Below are 22,648 nucleotides of genomic sequence, written 5' to 3' on the forward strand. Positions count from 1 at the left end.
TCACAAGAGGAGTGAGATTTTATTTTTTAAATAACCATGGTAGATGTATTGATTGTCAATTGGTCCGCTACAGTCAGGCAAACCTGCTTACTTATGAGCTTTGAAGCGAGACAAATATCTAGCTTTACAATATTGTGGATAGTGCTTAGAAATCTGATTTTGCATTTATATTTAAATCTCAAATCTGGGATATGTATACATATTTCTATACTTTTATTGCATAGTTGTAAGCAAAATGGCTGTGTCATATACAGTTGCAACTTAACTAAACACAATTCATTTAATCTGCATAAATAATCTGCCGATTTTTAACAATGACTTGATAAACCTATATTAGCTGTTAATTCGCAAACAATGTTTTAAATGTACCCACCGACATTTTAAGTTGAATCAAGAATTGCTCTGATTGTTTTTTTTTTAAGTTACTTAAAATTAGTGCAGAAATGTTCAACATGGTGGCAGTTAAAATGTGCCAAATTAAATTAAATTATAAAGTATTTATATATGCTTTCACATGCTGGCATCTGTAGTCCAAAACAGCATCTTCTGATACCTCAAACCTTTTGGTAATCCAGGGACTTGGTCCATCTACACCTCCATGCGTAAAAGGATAAAGCTCCATCTCTCACACCGTAAATCCTTCAGATTTGTAAATAATCCTCTGTTAAAGTACATACAGTTATTCTAGTGTTCATCTTTCTCTTGATCTTCTAACATACCTTCCCCGTCCACCATCAGGTACTTCGATTGTCCGTCTTCTTTATCAACCTCTCCTGCCAGAGGCTTCTCAACCGGTTCCTCTCCTATCCAGTCCAATTTGTCAGAATCTGTTTCCCTTACCTCTTCAGTGAGTGAGTAGATCTTATTTGGGCTGAGAAAAAGACCAGTTTGTTTTCGAGTCTTTGGGAACAACCCGAAATCTGAGAAATCCTTGGGGAAGTCTTTCCTGGCTTTATCTTCAGGTGTGGGGTCGGCCAAAGCCACCGCTGAGCCGTTAGCCAGACAGCTGAGAGACTCCCTCGCCTCCTCAGACTTTTGCTTTTGAAGAACTATGGTAACGTCACATAAATTTGGTTTAATGCGCTGCTGTTGAGCTGAGGAATATTGGGATGAACAGTCTGAATGAGGCACATTAACAGCTTCTGTGCCAGGACTCTGACTCGCATGAATACTTTTCCGGTTGCCCTTCATCATTCCTATGACCTCGTAACGGAAGCTCGATATGTCCTGCTTTAACTCCTGTTGAAGTTGAGAGTCCACAATTACTTTTGAAATTCAGTTTTTAAAACAAAGTGCTCAGACTTCTGATATTTAGACGAATAACGAGCACTACTTTATGTTTAAGATGCATGTACACTGTCAAATTTTTTTTACACATTTCCAACTAAAGCGTTCATATTATTACCCCAGAGGTACATATAGGTACCAAATGTATACATATCTCTATCTAAATGGTACATATTAGGTTCTTTAAAAAGGTAATTGCCCAAGTGAAAGCTTGGAACCATTTTTTATTATTTTTTTCAAAAGTATATCATATGATGAAGACAAAGATGTTTAATTCTACATAAGGTTGGCCCTTCCTTATGGTGGCGGCCATGTTGAGATCACATGCCCAGTAATACTCATATTTTCTCAATAACCGGATATTATTAAACAACTTTGGTTGCAAAATAATTGTATTATTTGTAGTGCTTGGCAAAGATTAATCGCGATTAATCGCATACAAAATAAAAGTGATTTTTGTCATAATATATGAGTGTGTGCTGTGTGTAATTATTATGTATATTTAAGCACACACATACATAAATATGAATACACACACACATTCATGCATTTAAGAAACATTTATATGTGTATATATATTTATTTATATTTTTATATATTCTATATTATGTATAAATTTTAAAAAATTAAATAAAAAATATTCTGAAATAAATATATATGTGTGTGCTTAAATATACATAATAATTATACACAGCACAAACTCATATGTTATGCCAAAAATCTCTTTTATTTTGTATGCGATTAATCGCCATTAATCTTTGCCCAACACTAATTATTTGTGATACCGTAAATGCAACAGTGGGTTTTAATTTGTGTGTAACGGAGCATTCACACCAACAGGTGTCAGTATGGAGTCCAAGATCACTGTCATGTAGGTTGTTTAAAGCCAGTAAAACATAACGTAAGCAGAATGGTACTTGGTGTACTTTTGCTCTTAAATCAGTGTGAAAAATAGTTTTGTTCTAGACTAAGCTTACTTTGAAGTTTTCCTCTGTGAGCCCCTCCTCAGTCTTGGCGTCTCGAATCATAGCAGCCACATACCGTTTTACTAAGTTCCTCAGGACCTCCTGCATTTAAAAAAATAGAGAAAAATTAACTAGTGTATTTTAGAGATCACAATGATGATTAAAAACAGATCCCTATAGAGAAACAGTACTAAAAATAGAAAATACCTGGTATTGGTGATTGAGTCTCACGTTTTCAGCAGCCCTTCTCTGAAATGCCAAAAATAAAAACATTTCTTGAATTAGTAATTGTATTTCTGTGATTTACAATATTAGAGTGACATCTGATTACTTTGAAAATCGTATTACAAATATTTCCATAATTAATAAAAAAGAAGTTTAATTCAGTTCCAAAAACTAACTTTTTTAATGTGAAACACAAAAATTGCCTGAATATCAATGAACGACAATCTCAGTCTTTATACAAATTTATTTAAATACAAATTCACAAATTAACTCATTCCCCACAGGCATTTTTTGTGATTTTCACAAGTTTCACAACATACACATATATCAAATGAAAGAACAGACCCTCTGCTTTCAACAAACAATAAACAAACAAACAAAATGGGGGAAAAAAAACTTTCATCCTATCTATATTTTTTTCTATGCTTATAAACTCTTAAATATGGGTATTTTTCCTTAAAAAAATACAATTTTGTTAGCAAAAAGCTGAAATAATTGCATTTTTTGTAAAGGAATTTTATTAGATATCAGATTCAGAACGATTATCAAAACATACACAAGAGTTTCAAATTAGTAAAAAACATTTTGGCTTCAGTTTTCTCAGAAATTGGGTGTATAAAAATTCATGAGAAAGATGTTTTTTATGTAAATGTTTTCTCTTAATTGATGAGATAACTCGTCAATGGCGGGGAAAGAGTTAATATAGATTTCTGAAAGTCATACATGTTTGTATTAAATAAACGGTGAAGAGTTAATAACAGATTTTAAATATTTTAGGAATAATCTTTTGAATATGATTTCTTAATTTTATGCAAATGTATTAAAATTAAATAAAAATATATGCATATATGCATAAAGAACACAGTTTTTCAATAAACCTCACCCCTAATGCCCCAAAAGTCTCCGTCCGCTTTAACCTCCTCTTGAAAATATGCACCTTAATCCATTTGATCAGGTAACATATGGATTTAGGACTGGGAATGATGTTGAAAGGAGATGGTAGGGTGCCTCCTTCCTCGAAATAACTCATCCACAACTTTGTTCTGGCAAATTTCCACTCAATATCAGCGTGGTCCTTTAGTAAAGGACCAGAACAGATCAGATGTGAGAGGAAGGCCATTACTGAGAAATTATATTTTTCATTTACGTTCTTGGCAGAATCTTTTCTTTTATAACCAGGTACAAACAACTGTGCATTTTATCAGTAGGACACCAAAATATATGTCAAGTACTGTATTAAATTTAGATATAAAATGGTAAAAACAGCCTAAATACAATTGTAATGAAAGTTAATGCATGTACACACAGATTAGAAATTTACTTTTTTTACATTCATTACTAAAGCAATTTTTTTCAGTCAGAACTTACAGCAATGTGTTGATAGGAATTGTTCATCATGGCGATCAGCATATTAAGAAGGACCACTAAGGAGATGACGTTATAAGTACCAAACATGGTGGCACCCACAAATTCTGTGAACTTGTGGTCAGCTTTAACATTGGTCACATACAGACTGATCAGTCCAAAAATAGACCAAAACAAAGACTGCAAGGTCTCAAACAGCCTACAAAACAAAGGAAAAGCCAGTTAGGATGAGTGGTTACGGAGCATATTTTGGCTAAATTTAAGCCACTTTATGGTCTAAAGTCTGAATGTACAGTAAAGTATTTAGCACAAGACAGAAGTGAAAATAATAGGAAGTGATGTAGTCGACATGTAAGCCCTGTCTGGGAAACCGCCCCATAAGGTATTAGGTTAAATGCTTAAAGCTTACGTTGAGAAAGCGTTGTTTTGACGTTCACATCGGATGCCCTTGCAATTCATCCCATCGCTGGTCTCGTAGTAGAAGTAGAGCTGATTAAGTCCATTGGCGAATGCCAGAAGCACCAAACAGTAGATGAACAGGAACTTCAGGATGTCCAAAAGCATTCGACCCAATGAAATCTGCAGAGGACCTAGGTGGGAGTTTGCCGTGAAGAGCGAAATGAGGCGCAACGAGCTGAAGATGTTGGCAATGGCAAACACCGCTTCAGCCACCAGTGTTGGGTGCCACATTTCCCAAGTTTCCCTGGGTTTGCACCCACTATACTGTTAGTACAGAAGATTAATTTAGTTGGTAACCATTTTCGTGTCAAAATAACTCAAATCTGTAGTATTGTTCCAAATATGTTTTAAAGGTACGAAATGCATTTCCAAAAATCATGACAAATACCTTGACAAATGCAACAATCTTTAAAGAGATGGTTGCAAGGTACAAGGAGTTCATCACAAAGTCCATGAGATTCCACCAGTCATGGACGTAGTCGTGAAATCCACCATCCCACATCTGCTTGATCTCTGTCCATATGAAACCTATAAGGGTGGCCAAAAAATTGTGTTGGTCAACAACCTTCATGGTTCTCCGGTCCAAGAGGAACAAAAAAAAGTTCAAAGGACAAGCAGAAAAAATTTTAATTTTAAAGAAACTTTTACTAAGCATCCAATTACTCTGTAACATGTCAAGGTTAGCTTTACTATTCAGGATCTAATTCAATTTCTGAATATGGTTATGTCAAACAGAAAAACTTTGATGCCCCAAATCTACAGACAAGGTCACAATTCTGCAGAGATCTGGGCTTACCTAGCACCCAAGGTAGGATCATCCATTCCACAGTGGTGGGCTTCGGACCCTGTCGATCGGGATTGTTGGAGACTATGTGTTGGGAGGCCAGCAGCAACAGGAACAGAAAGGTCAGGTATGAGGCTGTGTGGCAGATGAATTTAATGAAGGGTTTGCGAATAAAGAGACCGTAGCGGCTCTTGGGTGCCACCAGGTAACACATGGAGAGCAGAGGGAAGAGCAGGCCGATGAAGACACAGGTGATAAATTTGCCCGCCCAGTGACGTCTCCTCCAGCCAGGAAATTCATCATACCAGCGAGAGGCCAACAGCTGCTGGCAATTTGGCTGTGCAACAAACTGAGAAAGAGATAAACAGAGACGAATACAAATTACATGGCGTCCTTCAAGTATGAACAGGTGGTTTGGGGCGTGAGCTACCTATCTCTTTATCAGTATATAACAAGAGTTTTGATTATGCCAGAAAACTGTAATGAGTTCTATAGGTTGCATATGATATAAAAGCATTCAACCTAAAGGAACACCATAACGGTCGGTTAACATGGCATTAGTAAAATTTAGTGCGACATCAAATAATAGTTGAAATGTGCTCTCATAAGCAATAAAAGAACCAGAAACACAAAGTGTCCACCACCTATATCATAAAAATCCCCTTATAACTTCGCATTTCTTTGACTTAAAGTCTTAACTTGTCTCACTTTCTATGAAAAATCTTTCTTGTAAGTGTCGAGAACAGTATCCATCATTCCAAGGTTGGAAAAAAACTGCCATTTTTATCGAGAACATATTTTGCTCAAACTCTTCAAATAGATTTATTATTATCTCTCTAAAATGTCTGTCAGATCATCTGCAAAATATACTGCGCCAAAGATATGAAATGATTGCTAGTATTCCAAACCATAAATCACATTGATGAAATTAACAGTAAAAACGTCAAAAGGGAACTGAAGCCGAATTGTGCCAACCCTTTGAGACTGTAAAATAAAAATCACCATGTGACAGCACCACCTACTGCTCAACAGTAAGGTTAAATCTGCTTTTAATCTTTGCAATAGCTGTCATAAAAAAATCATACATTGTAAACACATTCCTTGTTGCACCTTAATTAAGTTAATTCATTTAAACTTTCTTAACTAGTAAGAAGTTGCTACTATACATTATAAAAATGAAGTTATTGATTATGATCTATAGCAACTCCTCACCAGTCAAGAAAGTTCAATTAATTGTAAATTCAAGTTAATTAAACTTAAACATGTAGGTGCAACAAGGAGCTTTTTACAGTGTACTCTTTAAATTCTTTGCATCATGTAACATGCAGTACATTAAAGGTCACATAACACACGCGGTTTCTGCTTATCTCATCTTAATCATGAGTACCTATAGAGTAGTATTACATCATTTATATATCAAAAGAGCCTTTAGCTTTATCAGATATATAAAAGACAGAAGAGCTCTACAGATTCTTTACAAATAAACCTGACCCCCTCAAGGTGTACCGCGGGCGGAGCGAGTCATGGGCAAGCAACACAGACAAAACTTTATCCCACTTTCTCTGGATAACTTGTGATTCCCTACATGTTCGTGTCATTTATATTATATGCTAGGGGTGTGACGAGATCTTGTGCGGCGAGATCTCGCGAGATTAAATGTGTTTCGCGAGATTACATGTGTCTCGCGAGATTTCTTGTGGAGGTGCTGGCCGTTTCTCAAATAAAAGACTGCATCCTTCGGAGGTCGCATTTTTAAACTGCATTTACTTCATTACTGTCTTATTAGAGACTATTAACAATTATAAAGTTTACTTATTATTTAGTTAATTGCAATTTGTTGTAATATGCTCACGACTTGCGAATGTAATGCTCAGTTAATGATCTGAAATAAACCTTGATGACGTATGCAGCCTGCATATGCGACCTCCGGAGGATGCAGCTTTCTGTTTGACCCTTTTACAGTGCATGCATTATATTTGTCTTTTACTGCGTTTGCTTTTTTGCTTAGGTTTCCAATAATGTTTGTTTGGGAGCTTGTGTGAAGTCTGAGACGCGTTGTGTTTGTCTGTTGATCAGTGTCAGATGTGTCTCAGCAGATTAAACCCTCACTCAGAGTTTACATGATTTAATGTCTGCATGTTTTTGCTCAAACAATGACAGTGGCTGTATCATTTCTATTGTAAGGAAATGGACATATTTTAAATATGAATATGGATTTAACCATTGTTTGTCTAAAAATAAGCGTTTCTCTAAAGTGAAAGTGACGACAGCGTCCGCGAGGCGAGTCGTCTATCGCCCCATGCAGGCATTTGATATAATACATACATAATGCTTTTTATGCCACAAATGTAATGTGTTTGTTAATGTTGTTTAATGTAACTTGGTTTTAATACTTTATTTGAACCAATTATTATTGCATCTTCGTTATTATGTAATTTTAAATGCTACTGCTCACTTGGGTCTATTTTTGTTACCCCAAATTAACAAACTACTTCATTATCAGTTAGCAAAATAATTGTTAGGGCCAGTCCTTGATTAGTTAAAACATTTAAAAAATAATGTGATTTCAGTTTCTTATTCATTTATTTTATGATTGAGGGTTTCTTAAAAAGTGTAAAAATATCGTCTCGTCTCGTTCTCGTGAACCCAATCCCGTGTTTCGTCTTGTCTCGTGGATTAAGTGTCTCGTCACACCCCTATTATATGCACTTATTTGCCGATTGCCAACAGAACACGGACATTTGATGCAGTTTTATTTACTGCATGCGACTCATGACCCGGTTGGGACCACCCCAATTTAACAAAATCCAGCTTTAAACAAACACACACGCACAACTCTGCTGCTACCCCGGATAAACAAACTATATCCATTGTTTTCACAGTGTTCTTTGTGAAGCTAACCAAGCTTAAATTTACCTCACAAACAACAATATCATTCTTCCGTGAAGTGGATTTCGTGTCAGCTCCTGTTTTGTGTGTGCGTGCGCTTTTCCGATTAAAGTGCCCATAAAAGGACTTCCACTTTACCTCCTGCACTGAAATTGCCAAAAAAGAAATAAAGCAAGATTATTGCAACTAAAATATCGTATCATTTTTTTTTATGTTCGAAAAAATTTCAGAACTTGTACGAACCCTGGCGAAGTGCATTCGGCCCAGAAATACTCCCGTCACATGTCCAACTGTTTTTTAACACTATCCTATGTTTAGCATGAGTGTTAATAAGTCAGAATGCATACAATAGCTTGACCCCCCCCCCCCTTAAGGGACAGTAAGTAGGATTTACCCCCATCTAGTGGTGAAATTGTATTTTGCATTCAAACAAATATTGTTCTCTAGCGCCTCCCTTTTCCGGATGCATGTTGCAACTACGGTAGCTGTTCTGTACTCATTGATCTCCTTCTCTGTTTCAGCTGGTTCACGTGTTCTGAATGAAAACGTGTTGTGGAAACCCGTTGGTAGGCTAGTGCTTTTTGTCCCTCTCTGCTATTATAGTTTATCAATACGGCGGAACGACATGGAAGCCTCCTTGGACTTACCCGTTCAATGTAAGTAAAGAGAAGAAATTCTAAGCTTACAAAGAAAGTCAGATCACTGACATAGGTCATTTGACACCAACAAGGACATATTAATGAATAAAGAAATTGATTTTGATTAATAAAACACTTTAAATCCTATTTACAGTCACTTTAAGATAAGCTTGACTAGCCTTATCTCATAAGAATTCGTACAAATTTTAAGAGTTGAATTATTCGTATGAATTCATACGAAGTTACTCATGCAAAAACGTACGACTCTCATGAAAAAAACAACAACAACGCAACCCAACCACTAACCCTGCACCTAACCCCAATGATTTGGGGCAAATCATACAAAAATGTATGAATGTGGTGGTATGAATTAATACGAATTAGCCAACCCGTAAACTATGTACGAATTCTCGTGAGATAGCGCTGGCTTGACCAGCAGTTTTACTTTTACTCTATTTTTAAAGGCTTGTTTTCCCTTCTGCCTCGTTCTCTTCATCTCATCTACTGAGATCTGTCCAAAGCCATTAACAAAGTATCTGTAATGGCAAACGGAAATGGGAGGGCGCCTAACTTAATTACAAACAAATGCATCCTCATTACAACAGAGCCAGGCGTTCTGAGAGCGATGAGGTCAAGTTTGAGAATCACTTTCAGGACCGATTAGCAGCAAACTATTTCCCTGTTCCAACACCACTGCCTGTCACAAAAACAGTACTTTAAGACACTATGACCATAATTAGATAAGGATGCTACCGCAAAATAAAGCATACAGAGCAAACAATTGGGTGTAGGGTACAGCTTTTTAGTGCCAGAAAGACACTCTACAGCAATAAGTACAACATACCCACTTCCTCTTGACTCGCTGTACCACTTTTACCATTTTAAAGGAAAACACCACCATTTTCAACATTTTACTATGTTCTTACCTCCACTTAGATGAATTAATACATACCTATCTTTTATCAATGCGTGCACTTTTTATCTTTGTACAGCGCTTCTTGAATGTGTTAGCATTTAGCCTAGCCCCATTCATTCCTATGGTTCCAAACAAAAGTTTTATTTTGTGCCACCATACTTAACTCTTTCACCGCCAGCGTTTTTAAAAAAAGTTGCCAGCAAGCGCCAGCGTTTTTCATGATTTTCACAAAAGTTTAATGTCTTCCAGAAAATGTTCTTCTTCAAATATATAAACATACAATATACCAAATGAAAGAACAGACCCTCTGCTTTCAAAAAAAAAAAAAAAAACGTTTCATCCTACCTTCAGTGGTTCTTTTGTAATTAGCTTTTGAATATGGGTAGGTTTCTGCAAAAACACCACATTTTGAGCAAAAAGCAGAGATAATTCCATTTTTGTGACTTTTCATAGAGATCCCATTCAGAGCGATCTTTAAAACAGACACGGACATGCAGCAGCTTGCCATAGGGCAATTCTTCCGGGTTTAAAAAGTTATAATAGCGGTATTGCGGAAAGACGGAAAAACTCGTCATTGGCGGGGAAGCATTTTCTCTTGATTGACGAGATATCTCGTCAATGGCGGGGAAAGAGTTAATCGTGTAACTACTCATGTAACAGTCTTTAAATAGGGAAAACATGGAAGTGTTTGATGGCTTCTAAATTCATCCCTGTTTGGATCCTAAGGAATGAATGGGGCTAGGCTAAATGCTAACACATTCACGAGGCGCTGTACAAAGATTAAGTGCACAAATTGAAAAAAGATAGGGATGTATTAATTTGTCTAAGTTGAGGTAAGAACATTATAAAATATATTGAAAAGCAGTGGTGTTTTCCTAAAACTGCTGTATTTTTATAAATAAGGCTTTCAGAGCCCAATTATAGAGTAAAACATGGACAAACCAAGAAAATTTCCATATTTGACGTTGAAACAAACTACCCAGCATTTTGGGTTGAAAAAACCCAGCATAGGTTAATGTAAACCCAACAGTTGGGTTTGTCCATATTTTACCCAACCATGGGTTGAAACAACCCCCCAACATTTGTCAGAGCTTACATAGCTTTTAGCTGTAAAGGTGATGGTAAATGCTACAGTGCATGAAAGTATTTGGATGTGCGAGGGGTTTCTGACCTCTGATCCTGGCATGTCTTTGTAATAAACTTTTTAAGTACCAAATGTTTAATGCTTCACCTAAAAGGTTAAGCTTTGGTGCTCTCTCAAACCCCGTGCCACTATTTTGCATTCCTTCCACAGAAATTTTATTACAAGGCTCAGCTGTGATATATATGCCCTGCCAGAGCAGATGCAAGACAACGACACCATCACATAATGTACAAACTTTTAACAGCTGGCCCATAAAAACCCCTGTTCTATTTAGAGAAGGAGAGCTGTGATTGTTTACAGAAGGACATTTAAACAGATTGGAAACACTGTAAAAAAAGCATGTTAACATTTTGAAAGGGCCAGTAGATTTTTTCTTAATTACAAGCAGAGACTTATCTGAAAAAGTATTGATGAACTAATATAAAAACAAGCTTCAGCAAAGCTTGTTTCCTACCAATCTTCCTGGTTATCGATAATATTTTAATAGACACTTAAATGCATGGTTAAATTAGGGATCAGGTAAGAGTCATGATCCAACACTTTATGTTGCTTAATAGCAAAGTGGTATAATTGGCTCATAATTATAGGGGAACCACTTTAAGTGCTATATCGCACCTATGTGGTTAGGGATGGGACGGTATGAAAATTTCATATCATGATTATAGCGGCCAAAGTTATCACGGTTATCAATATTATCATGGTGTTGTTAAAATGAGGTGGAAATGTTCAAAAAGAACTGATACACACACAGAAAACATTTGAACAAGTTTTATTTTTGAAAATTTCATGTCCCTGAAATTATCTCTGTGGTAAAAAATAAATAAATCTGTCTAATAAGTTTACTGTGAATGAATACAATACATTATCCCTTAAATGCCTTCTTGTGCAAAAAACTATGTTTCATGTGCGTATCTGCGTCAAACTGATTGTGACTGGACACGATTTACCGCGAATTTTCAAAATCACGGTAATCAAACACGGTTGTAATGATAATTACATTTTAAATGATAATACTAACCATCAGGACATTTTATCGTGGTTAATCGTGAAACCAGTTATCGTCCTATCCCTATATGGTAATAGCACGACTATGATTCTACATAGCATAGTTCTACATAGGGTCTATAGTAGCCTACCTAAAATTGTTCCCCCATGATTACCAGCCAGTGAACCCCTTTAAGTGCTATTTTGCACACATTTTTAGGATCAGTTCTGCCATTTCCAATGAATTTGTAATTGGTGAAAAAAAGTGTATCTTTCCCATACATTCTAAAGAGGTGAAGCTAAGATGTGAGGAAATGAGGATGCACAATAATGCTGGGTTCGCACCAAAAGATAATCGGGCTGATTTATGCCGATTTCCCCCCTTCCGACAATCCTAGCTATGTCCCGATTATCTTGATGCAGGGATTCCACACCTTAGTTAACTTTAAATTCAAGGGCCTAATGTGGGGACACATTTCAAGTGAGAGCAAGGTTACATCGTGTTACCTTTTAAGATACATTGTTATAGTCACTTATGTGTCACTGCGGTGACACTTTAGGGATGCCAGGAAGTATATCGCTATCTGAAATATTGACAAAGGCGGCGTAACAGGGACGCAGGAAGTATGACAAGGGAGACACCTCATTCCCTTCTCAGAAAAACAAGAGTTACATACGTAATCAGAGACGTTTGTGTCAAACACATCTACGCAAAAAAGCATTTTGGTATGAATCAACATTTGCATACAGAAGATATATAAAGCATATAAAGCGCACAGTTTAGCATGTGTGCTTAAAAAGTCTAGAATTTTTATGATATTATCCTACACTACACAGGGAATAATATGGATATTTTTCATTGCATAAAATAGAATCAAGCACTTTCAATGACCTGTATCTATTTCAAAAACTTCCCAGGCCTTGAATTTTTCGCCCAGATTTACACACTTTCAAGGATTTCAAAGACCCGTGAGAAGTTGATGGTTCTACAGATTATTTTATCAGATTTTCCCTTGGTGTGATGTGTGTTAAGAATGTGCAAACCTGATTGAAAGAAAGTCGGAGCTGCCAGATCGTGAATCGTAAATATTAAACACGTTTAATATTTACAATCAGAACTTCTGATGTGTGAAGGAAACCCTGAGGACAAACGCGTGCACACTCTTAAGATTATCACGTGAAACGAAACAATATCCAATCAGAAAGAGAGATGATGGAAGATGGAAGCAGTCATACAAAGTGAAGTTGATGCAAAGTGAACTTGTACAGACCATGTATCCGCTGTCTCCACGACTTCCCCCAAACCCTTCTCGTTTTTTCCCTTAAATTTTCTATGAAAATCATTCCAAACACTATCATTGAAATTTCTTCCTGCATATCGTCCGCCATGCTTATTCTGTCTCGCAAGATTTCCTGTGTTCACAGTCGAGACTCTGGTTGAAAATCTGTTCGTATGTGGTGAGCTGTCTTTCACACATCATTGCACACCACACATCATAGGAGCAAAACAGATTTTTTATCCTCATGTTTGTGGTCTATCACATTTTGAAAATCTTATTAAATCTAAAAAATCTTTTGGTGTGTACCCAGCATTAGAAATGAGGATGTAATACCTTCATATTACCAAAAGGGGGCCACACAATTACAGTAACATGACTCATTAGAACATTTTCTTTTAGGGTTGCTTGAATTTGATCTTAATATGATAAATTGTCATGGTTAAAGAATTGCATTGTGTTGAAATTGCTTTTAGGCATTTAACTTTCTTTTTTTATGCATGCAAATAGTTTTTACGATTCATTTATCATGTTACCCAAATTAAAAACTTGACTGCAGTAGCAGCAAGTGCTGTCTGAATATAAAACACGTACTAACTGAGCCGTGAAATTAGCACATGCATCTAAAAGTAAAGTAATTATTAGCTACGAACCAACACTACAGGCTGTAAGTGTATGACTCCTCTCTCCACACTGCATTAAGTCAGGTCAGTAAGAACAAGATCCTGGTATAAGATCCATGGTGCTGGGGCATAAGTAAATCACAGCGGTCTTCGGCCTTGTCACACTTCAGTGCTTTTATATTAAGGCGCAACAAATTTATTTACATGAGGCTTTAGCTTCATCTGGTTCCCTAAAAAATGCTGGGTTATTTTTCAATCCAGTGTTGGGTCAAAAAGAAGAATTTAAAAAGAAATTAAGTTAAATTAACTCAGAAAATGGTTATATTTGACCCAACAATGGCAGCATGGGAAAAACAAGCCAGTATAGTTTCCCAAATTAAAATTACCCAGCATTTTTTTAGTATTGCTTAGAGGACCTTCTTGAAAACACATGGTAAAGTCATTCTTTACAACAACAACAGGTAAGAATATCAAACATCATAATCTCTACCTCTTTCTGTCGATATTTAATGGCCAATTTCAGGCGAGCCAGCTCATTGGTGGGCTCATCTTGCAGTAGGTCGATATCATCACGGAAGTTCAGGATCAACTCCAGTTCACGGGAGGACCTGGTCTGATCCAGGAGATCTTTGGCGAAGCATTTACACTGACGGGACAGCTCTTCATACTCGGCCTTGAACTCGTTTTCGACTTTGCTGAGCTCCTGGAGTTCCCAGCTGAGCTGGAAGGCGGTGAGGAACGGATCCTCGCTGGACAGGGCGATAAGAGAGGGGCTGGCCAGAGCTCTGTAGATGTTCAGTCGGGAGCGTGAGTGCCGCAGACTGTCCACGTCCGAACTGGAGATGCACTCCACGCAGTTACAGCGTACCTCGTGAGGCTGGGGGACAGTCACGCCTTTCTGAACCAACATCTTGATGATCTCGTAGTTGTTGGTGTGAGCAGCCAGAATGATGGGAGTAATGTCGGGAGTGAAGTCGGAGAATTGTTTGTCGAGCAATATGGGCGGCACCTATGGATAAAGTAGAAGCAAATGGTATTACTAAAGACATCACAGGGAAATTTCTCTATCTCTCTGAATGTTAAACTTGCATTTCACTAAATTATAAGTAATCTACATTGCAATTCCAATGTTTGAGATTTGGTTTGTTTGTACAAAACATATTGTAATATTTAAATGTGCATAATATTGAATAAGTACTCAGGACAAAAACAATTTTGCCATATTGAGGACGCGTACTGCCTTAAAATTTACATCATGCATTGTGCATCTGAAAAAATAAGTACTAAAGAGCATTGCAAATAACAATAAAATGAACAATTTGGGAAAAGGTGTGAAGCAAGTGTTTTGATACAGTGCTAGTTAAACTGCATAAAAAAGCAACTTAAAACCCCTGACACTGCATATATAGAAAAAGCAAAATAAAAAACCCTTGCCAGAGAAGCCAGTTGTCATTTTGAAGGACCCAGAGAGCTGAGAAAAACTACATGAAATCCAATTTGGAGTTTGCCAAGGTTTACATTTTAAAAGTATCACGGTGTTGTAAAGGTCTCATCTGAACACAAAATCTTTTCCCATGATGGAGCATTTCTGGCCAAAGCAATATGTGTACGGCAAATCTGAAATTGCTCACAACAAAAAACCCAATAGCTAGAACAAATTATGATGGTAGAGGCACAATGCCGTAGGGCTGCATTTCATCACCAAGGACTTGTTACCTTAATAAAATAGAAGATAGAATGGATGGCACAAAACATAAGGAGCAACCACCTGTTTTAGTCTGAAGAAAATTTGTCTTGGGAAAAGCATTTTTGCAAGACAATGAACCTAAATAAGCATCATTATCATCGTGAAAACAGACAAAGAAAATGTCCTACAATCCAGTCAATTATATGGCACTACTCCAAAATTGTACTGCACGCGCATTGAAAATAATACAGTGTTTTTTTAAAACTATCAATCAAGTACTTTCATCAAAATACATTTGTTACAAAATATAGAAGTATTACAAAACATAGAGTTTTTGAAATTGAACAACAATCAGTCTATTTTAGCATTTAGGCTTAAAGGTGTAATGTGTTTTACAGCATCTAGCGGTAAGATTGGGAATTGCATCTGACCTGAAAACGAAATGAGAAGCTATGGTAGCAGCTGCCACTGAACAAACATGTTGTCATCTGAGACAACATAGGTGCTGCGTCCGAAACCACCTATTTCCATACTATATAGTAGGTGAAAAGCAGTAGGCAAGGCGAGTAATATGTCAGAATACATAGTATTCCAAAAACAGTATGTGAAAAGTACCCGGATGACCTACTACTTCCGGTTAGATTTTGCAGCGTGCATACGATGGACACTTCGAGTGTGCCTCATAAGTCTTGAAAAGTAAAGCCGCTGGGTCTTTAATCGCCCCCTGGTGGCTGGCTGCAGTACAAGTCATAAACCCCGCCCTCTCCATTTAAAAAAATGGGACTCTGCTCTAAATAAAAAAATTATTTACACTTTCAATAAACGTTTCTAAAAGATGGTTTTGGTCCTTTCAGGTAGTTGATATCACGCTGATATATGTTCTTTTTTGTAATACGTTTTTTTTAGCTAGTAATTTGATACTATAGAAACGGTGCATGTCGTTACGATTGGCGAGGTTGAATTTGGCGCGCAAGCGTTTTGACGGAAGTTTGATACTGCGGCTACGCCTCTGGCTCCATGGACGATTCCTTCTGCGCATGCCTTGGCTCCAAGCTGAGTCTTAATGTAACATGGCGACGACCATGGTCGGACATTTTTTGCTTCAATTCATTACGATTGAGGGAGGCGACGTCTCGTCGTCCATCTTTTTTACAGTCCATGGCGGCGATGCGGCTGTTTTCGCTCTGGTATGACATGATGTGATAAAGACATAAGTCACTTGATGTATCAACATGGCAGATGTAGTATGTCCGAATCGCATTCATACTACCAGGATTCATACTATACAGTACCTACTGTTTTAACGGTCAGTACGTAGGTATCATCTTTCAGTATCTCATTCAGTATAGTATGCGGTTTCGGATGCAGCCAGGGACAAAAAGCGCTATTTATTTAGTTTGTCAATTTTTAATGCTACTCTAGAAACATGGCGGCGACTACCAGTGATTCGCGGGTCAATGTATAAACAACCCGCACCCGACCGACGCTTTCAACTAACTCACCCGCAACTCGGACCACACAAAAAAAAATGATATTATACCCGAAAAGCTCCCTTGCCCGCTTTTTTTAAAAGTAGTTAATTGGCATTTCAAATGACCCGACCGACCGCGACCCAAATATCATTAAAAATATTTTTGGATGACTCGTAACCACGGGTAACCGCGGGGGGCCGCAGGCACTCGCTCATTTCGGATCAACCCGCGCATCACTGGCGACTACCATGTAAGAAGACCTGTGGTGTATGTAGATAAAAAACGGCTCATTCTAAGACAATTAAAACAATACAGTTCATTATGAAAGGTCTTTATACACTGCTTATAATACAGTAATGTATATTGCATTTCTGTTAAGAGATATTTTTGAAATTTACTGATTGCTTCACATGCTATCGGTATTATCATAAATATAAGTTTCCTAGGTAAAAGATTTCACATGAACATCGTCTGATGTCGTGTTTACCTCTGGGTAGTTCGGATTTGGTATTAAAAAATTGAAATGAGTGGGCCACAAACTAATAAAAATTGCAAGAATAAGAGATGGATTTCTGCTGTGGCAAGTTTTTATCCGCTTTTCATGTTTTTCATTGCCTTACATCTAAAGTAGTACATAATGTGTTTACATATTAATGCAAGTATGAACCTGGTGTCCTTTATTCTTTCTAAAAATAACACACCTGAGAACAAGCTTGAAACCATGACTTCAGAAGTGGAAATTATCACATTTTCTATAGCATAACTTTAAAATTAACGTAACAATGTAACTAGTGTTACCGACAAGACTGAGCCTAAAATTTCTACATTGAATATGTAATACATATGTGAGATAAGCATGATCTCTCATAATACAGAATCTTTGCTTCTAACTAAATATACTTACAGCATGAATAAAGAAGTGCGAAGGGCAAATCGGTCTGTATACTTAAAGACAACATTTAAAACCATACTTGGGCATATATCTGAAATATCTAAAACAGGCACAGGAAGGCAAAGTGGTATGTGATAATGCTTTAAAATTGGATCTGTTTACACCAGTTTTAATAGACGTCTCTCGTGTCACAGTCACAAGTAGTCGGGCGAGAGACTGCCTTTCACGCCCGGTATTTACGTGCAAGTTGGCACACTGCATTAACATAAGCTTGAATTATAATGCTGCCACAAACGTGATGTTTCGAACTCATAGTTATTTTAGTCAAGTACCTATAATAATAAATGAGCAGATGTGCGTTATTCACCTAATTCATTCATTTAAATGATACATTTAGCAGATGCTTTTATCCACAATGTTTTATCTGTGTCACTGGCATATTAAAGATGTTCTGTTCACATATGTGTTTGATGCTGATAGTGGCGTGAAAATTACACACTTTACATTTAAAGCTGCATTTAACCAACACAATTAAAATGCTTGGTTTGGGCAATGTTTGATTGAAGGATGAGTCGGCGAACCTTTACTTTACGCTACAATAGCAAAAGTGGTCATGTGATTCAAAATGTGGTTTAAGTGGTCAAATAAGAAAACTATTTGGATTCTTATCATATTAGTATTAAGCACTTGTGATTTGATTATTTGAGATGCATTAGAATAACCAGTTAACAGGGTCAATTGTGATAAAAACCCCAGGGTTGCTCACATTGTTAGTGTAATTCTCATCGTGGCATTAATTTATTACATTACATTTATTCATTTAGCAGACAGGACTCCGTGATCACACCACATTTGGGGGGAGACAAATTCAAGAGAGCGAAAGACAGAAAGAAATATAGAGTGTGAAAGAGAGAAACAGGGCCAGACGGCGTGCACAAGAGAGAGAGAGAGAGAGAGAGAGAGAGATTAGAAGGTATGGGGTGATTAGCACATTTGTCTCAACTATTTCCTTTTTACAAGAGCCAAAGACCCCACAGTGGCAATAACAAAAGTTTGACTATTTGAAGGCTTTAGACTAGTTTGAAACATGTACAGGCTGGCAGCTACTTCTACAATATGCCACTTTGAAGCTCATCCACAAGCAAAATATGGTGAATAAATTAAAGGGATAGTTCACCCAAAAATGAAAATTCTGTCATCATTTTCTCATCCTCATCTTGTTCTCAACCTGTATGAATTTCATGTTTTTCTGATGAATACAAAAAGAAGATATTTTAATAAATGATGGTAAGCACACAGTTGATGGTACCCATTGAATTCCATCGTATTTGTTTTTCCGACCATGGAAGTCAATGGTTACAATCAGCTGTGTGTCACTGATCAAAATATCTTTTTTTGTGTGTTCATCAGAAAATTCATACAGGTTTAGAACAACATGATGATGAGAAAATGATGAAAGTATTTTCCTTTTTTGGGGGGAGCTATCCCTTTAAGAAGGAGCTGAAAAAAATTAAAATGTCACACTTGTAGAAATATAAAAACCCCAAACAAGTACAGACATTTGCAAAATTGCTTCAAATTCTTTAAATAAAGAGGAATAGACAACTTCTAGACAACTAATTAAATGTGTACTTTACAAATGTGCACAACTCATGTACATCTTAAACAATACGCAAAAGGTACATATCCCAAAGTAAACGATGACGAGAGTTATCATCTCCAATGTAAATCTCTTTTCTTGGACTACAACAAACACACGGATTGTAGGCAACAGTTTACTTCCTGGGATTGGTGATGTAGACAAGACCGACATTATCATAATTCCTCCCGCTTCGGACTCACAGCCTGTAAGTTAACTCCTGTTAGCATTGCATTGTGAGCAAATCTTTCAAACATGGTAAGGAGCGTCACATTTCCGGCTGATGTCAGAGGTATTCAGGCCAATCACAACGTACAGATTAGCTGGCCAATCAGGGACACAGTGCTTTTCGTTTCAGGAAGAGAGTGAAATCTGGAGCTACAAAAATGTACAGTATGTGAAAAATAATGTTTTTTTTACCATAAACCACGCTAACACATTGTACTACACCAAATATACAAAATAACGTGTTTAGCAATGAAATAGGTGCTCTTTAATACTGCCAGTGAGAAGTGAACATACTGCTAGCGTATGTAAACTTCATGCTTAGGCTATATCTGTTAAGTATGTTGTTACAAATAAAACTTTCGTGTGTATTATTTTGTTAAAGAAAAAGAAATATCATGGCAAACATCCCGTTTAAAATGATGAGACTGCGTGTCAATTCACGAATTGCATAAACGAACGGATATAGGCCTGGTTTCCGGACCATGTTTACATTGTAAGCATTAACTAAACAAAATTAATTTGTACCTTCTTTAGTGACCAGTAGCAGTAACTCTACCTTGCATTGGATTTAGCTGGTTTATTGGGCGATAGACCTGAGACAAAACCATTTAAGAGGGGTCATTCAGCGGGGCATCTAAAGTGTTTTCAAATTCATCCAGCGCCGCGCTGACCAACAAGTAGATTACATCAAAGTACCGCGAGAGTGACGCGAAAATCAAATGTATCCGTCTACTCTCGCGGTACTTTGAAATCATCCACCTGTCGGTCTGCGCGGAACATAACGTCGAACACACCTTTCGCTTTCCTTGCTGCACGTGTGATTCCTGGGCTCCAGTATAGATAAGTAAAATACACGTAAAAAATATTTGTGAAACTTGAAACAACAAAGTATCCTAATAGATAATTGCACATAATAAAATAATGTAATAATTCCGAAGAAACGCATGACATCAGACGTAGCTAAGGCGCAAAGGCACGCATTTAGATCAGAAGAGTTTCAGTGTTTAGAAAATCAAAGTAAACAACCTGTTTCTGTGTACTCACTCGCCCTCTTGTGGTCTTTAGTCATGCTGATTCAGATATTTGCATATCAAAAAGTTTTGCAAATGTGCCATTAATGTATGCAGGAACGAAGATAGATTGAGGCGAGAGAGAGAGAGAGAGAGAGAGAGAGAGAGAGAGAGAGAGAGATCTCAGGAATTGAAGAGGGAGCGATCAGATGCGCAGCTGCTGTGTTGTCACTGGTTCATCCTTTCCATCATTTTTCTGAAACAGAACCGCATCAGTCTGTTCCCATCCAATTAAGCATAAATCAAATCACAGTTAAGAGAAAATGGACCGACAGGCAAGACTGTTAAATAAAAAGCAGGCTACTCTAAAGCAGGAAAGGTTAGGCTACTTTATGTGTATTGCTTAAAACGCAAGACCTTGGCTTTGTAACTCATTTTGAACAGAACTTTTAACACAAGCAGTTTTTAGGTTCTCTTATAGCTGTAGGGCCTAATAAAACGAATTCAGTTTAAAATGTATGTGGTTTGCTAGTCTTTGCCATTTGCCATGCTTTCAACTGCCAGGGGGGGTTAGTTTGATAGTTTCAAACTGGATTTGGACACTTATCAGCTGTTTTAACCAATTTGAACTAACAAAGCAAACACACCATAAAGTTGTCAAGTGACGCGCATTCCATGAAGTTATTTAATGAAATATTATAATAGAGTTATGTTGTTATTATAGTGCTTTATACATATCAAGAACCAACCTGTTTCTCTCCACTGGGTTTCTTATGGTTCAACAGGAGCTCCACGGCGCCCACTACCTCTTTCCGAATGGCGTGGAGCAGAGCGTCCCCGACATACACGTTGAAGCTGAGGAGCAACTCGATGATCTCCAAGTTTTCATTCTCTATGGCGATGAGCAGCGCAGTGCGCCCCAGAGGATCAATGCAGTTGATGTTTATCTTGAAGTAGATCTCCGCTTCTTCCAGCGCCTGTTTTACGCTGGCGTAATCTCCCTTCTCCACAGCGCTGAGGTAGGACTTCTCCTGCACCGAAAGCTCCGACTCGGCGCGCACTATACGCAGCGGGATGCGATCCCGGTACGAGGAGTTATCCGATCTGCGGTAGTACAGCTGAGACATTGTGGCTTAGTCCATCACAAAACAGCCGAGGAGCGCGCAGTAGAGCCAACCTGAAAATAAACACATGGGAAGTAATACCCACCCAAATTGATGGCTTATTACATGGGGTCATGCAGAGCATGGCACAGCTGCGCAGATAGTCATCACTGCTGCGCTATTTCTTAAGAGTTAATTTCAAACATCAAACTGCAAGTAATATTAGCCCTGCCTGGTGCTTTGAAATAAAGCAGGCAAAATGCCTCTAAATAGCATGCTTTACGCAGTGCAATTACGATGCGAACCTGAGTCAAAAATAGATTCAATTACATCACGAGTAAACTTTGAAAAAGTATCCTGGTTATGTGGATCACCATTAAACAATTATATTAAAACTACATGCATGCATGCGCAAAATTTAGATTTTACTCTATAAATAGGGCAATATTAAACTTACCTTGCTGATGGAATTACTTCGATCATCACATTTATAAATTCAATACAACTTCATCGAAGAAGATACTTTTGGAGCCGCATGATGATGTTTGCGCATGGCGAATGATGCAAACGCGACGCTATAATCGTTTTTGGAGTAACCATTACGCCCCAGCAGATGCCTGTCTGTGTGCACAGTGCATTAGATCTTATCATATGGTCTCCCGTCTGTTATTTCATATTTGCTGAGTCTGTGCTGACGTACATGATGCTGAAACATGGTTGCCAATTTAGTATTTATTTGAATTACGCAATGCATATTTCAGCATACTGTATGTGCATCGGGGTATACCAAAACTAAATAATAATAAACAAATGTTAATGTCCTTATTTGTACCTGGTAATGTACGTGTCTTCAATAATGCACATGTGAATTAATCCACATAAACTTAACTTTAAATCCTTAAAAACTGGTTAAAATGTTGATGGTCTACCCACGTGTCCTTAAATGTTATCTTAAATGCTCTCAAGAAGCAACATGTGAATCTAATGACATAAAATTAGATTAAGCATGACGCAGGCGCAATAATACTTTTGAAACATTACATGCGCAGCTCGTGTTTCTG

The 22,648-nt window shown here is 37.4% G+C and overlaps 1 protein-coding gene across 1 annotated transcript; it reads right to left on the minus strand.

Annotated features, from left to right (window-relative positions):
* On the minus strand, positions 1–22,278 carry trpc4b (transient receptor potential cation channel, subfamily C, member 4b). The gene is made up of 11 exons (XM_065280803.2): positions 22,045–22,278; positions 21,234–21,661; positions 14,047–14,565; positions 5,098–5,434; positions 4,690–4,829; positions 4,252–4,565; positions 3,846–4,041; positions 3,361–3,552; positions 2,460–2,501; positions 2,265–2,354; positions 1–1,239 (listed from the first exon to the last, which is right to left on the minus strand). The coding sequence occupies exons 2-11, from the start codon at positions 21,609–21,611 to the stop codon at positions 685–687; spliced, it is 2,763 nt and encodes a 920-aa protein (XP_065136875.1). The 5' UTR covers positions 21,612–21,661; positions 22,045–22,278; the 3' UTR covers positions 1–684.
* Positions 22,279–22,648: the final 370 nt, after the last annotated feature.

Source organism: Paramisgurnus dabryanus, chromosome 8 (genome assembly GCF_030506205.2).
Source record: "Paramisgurnus dabryanus chromosome 8, PD_genome_1.1, whole genome shotgun sequence".
Taxonomy (NCBI): Eukaryota; Metazoa; Chordata; class Actinopteri; order Cypriniformes; family Cobitidae; genus Paramisgurnus; species Paramisgurnus dabryanus.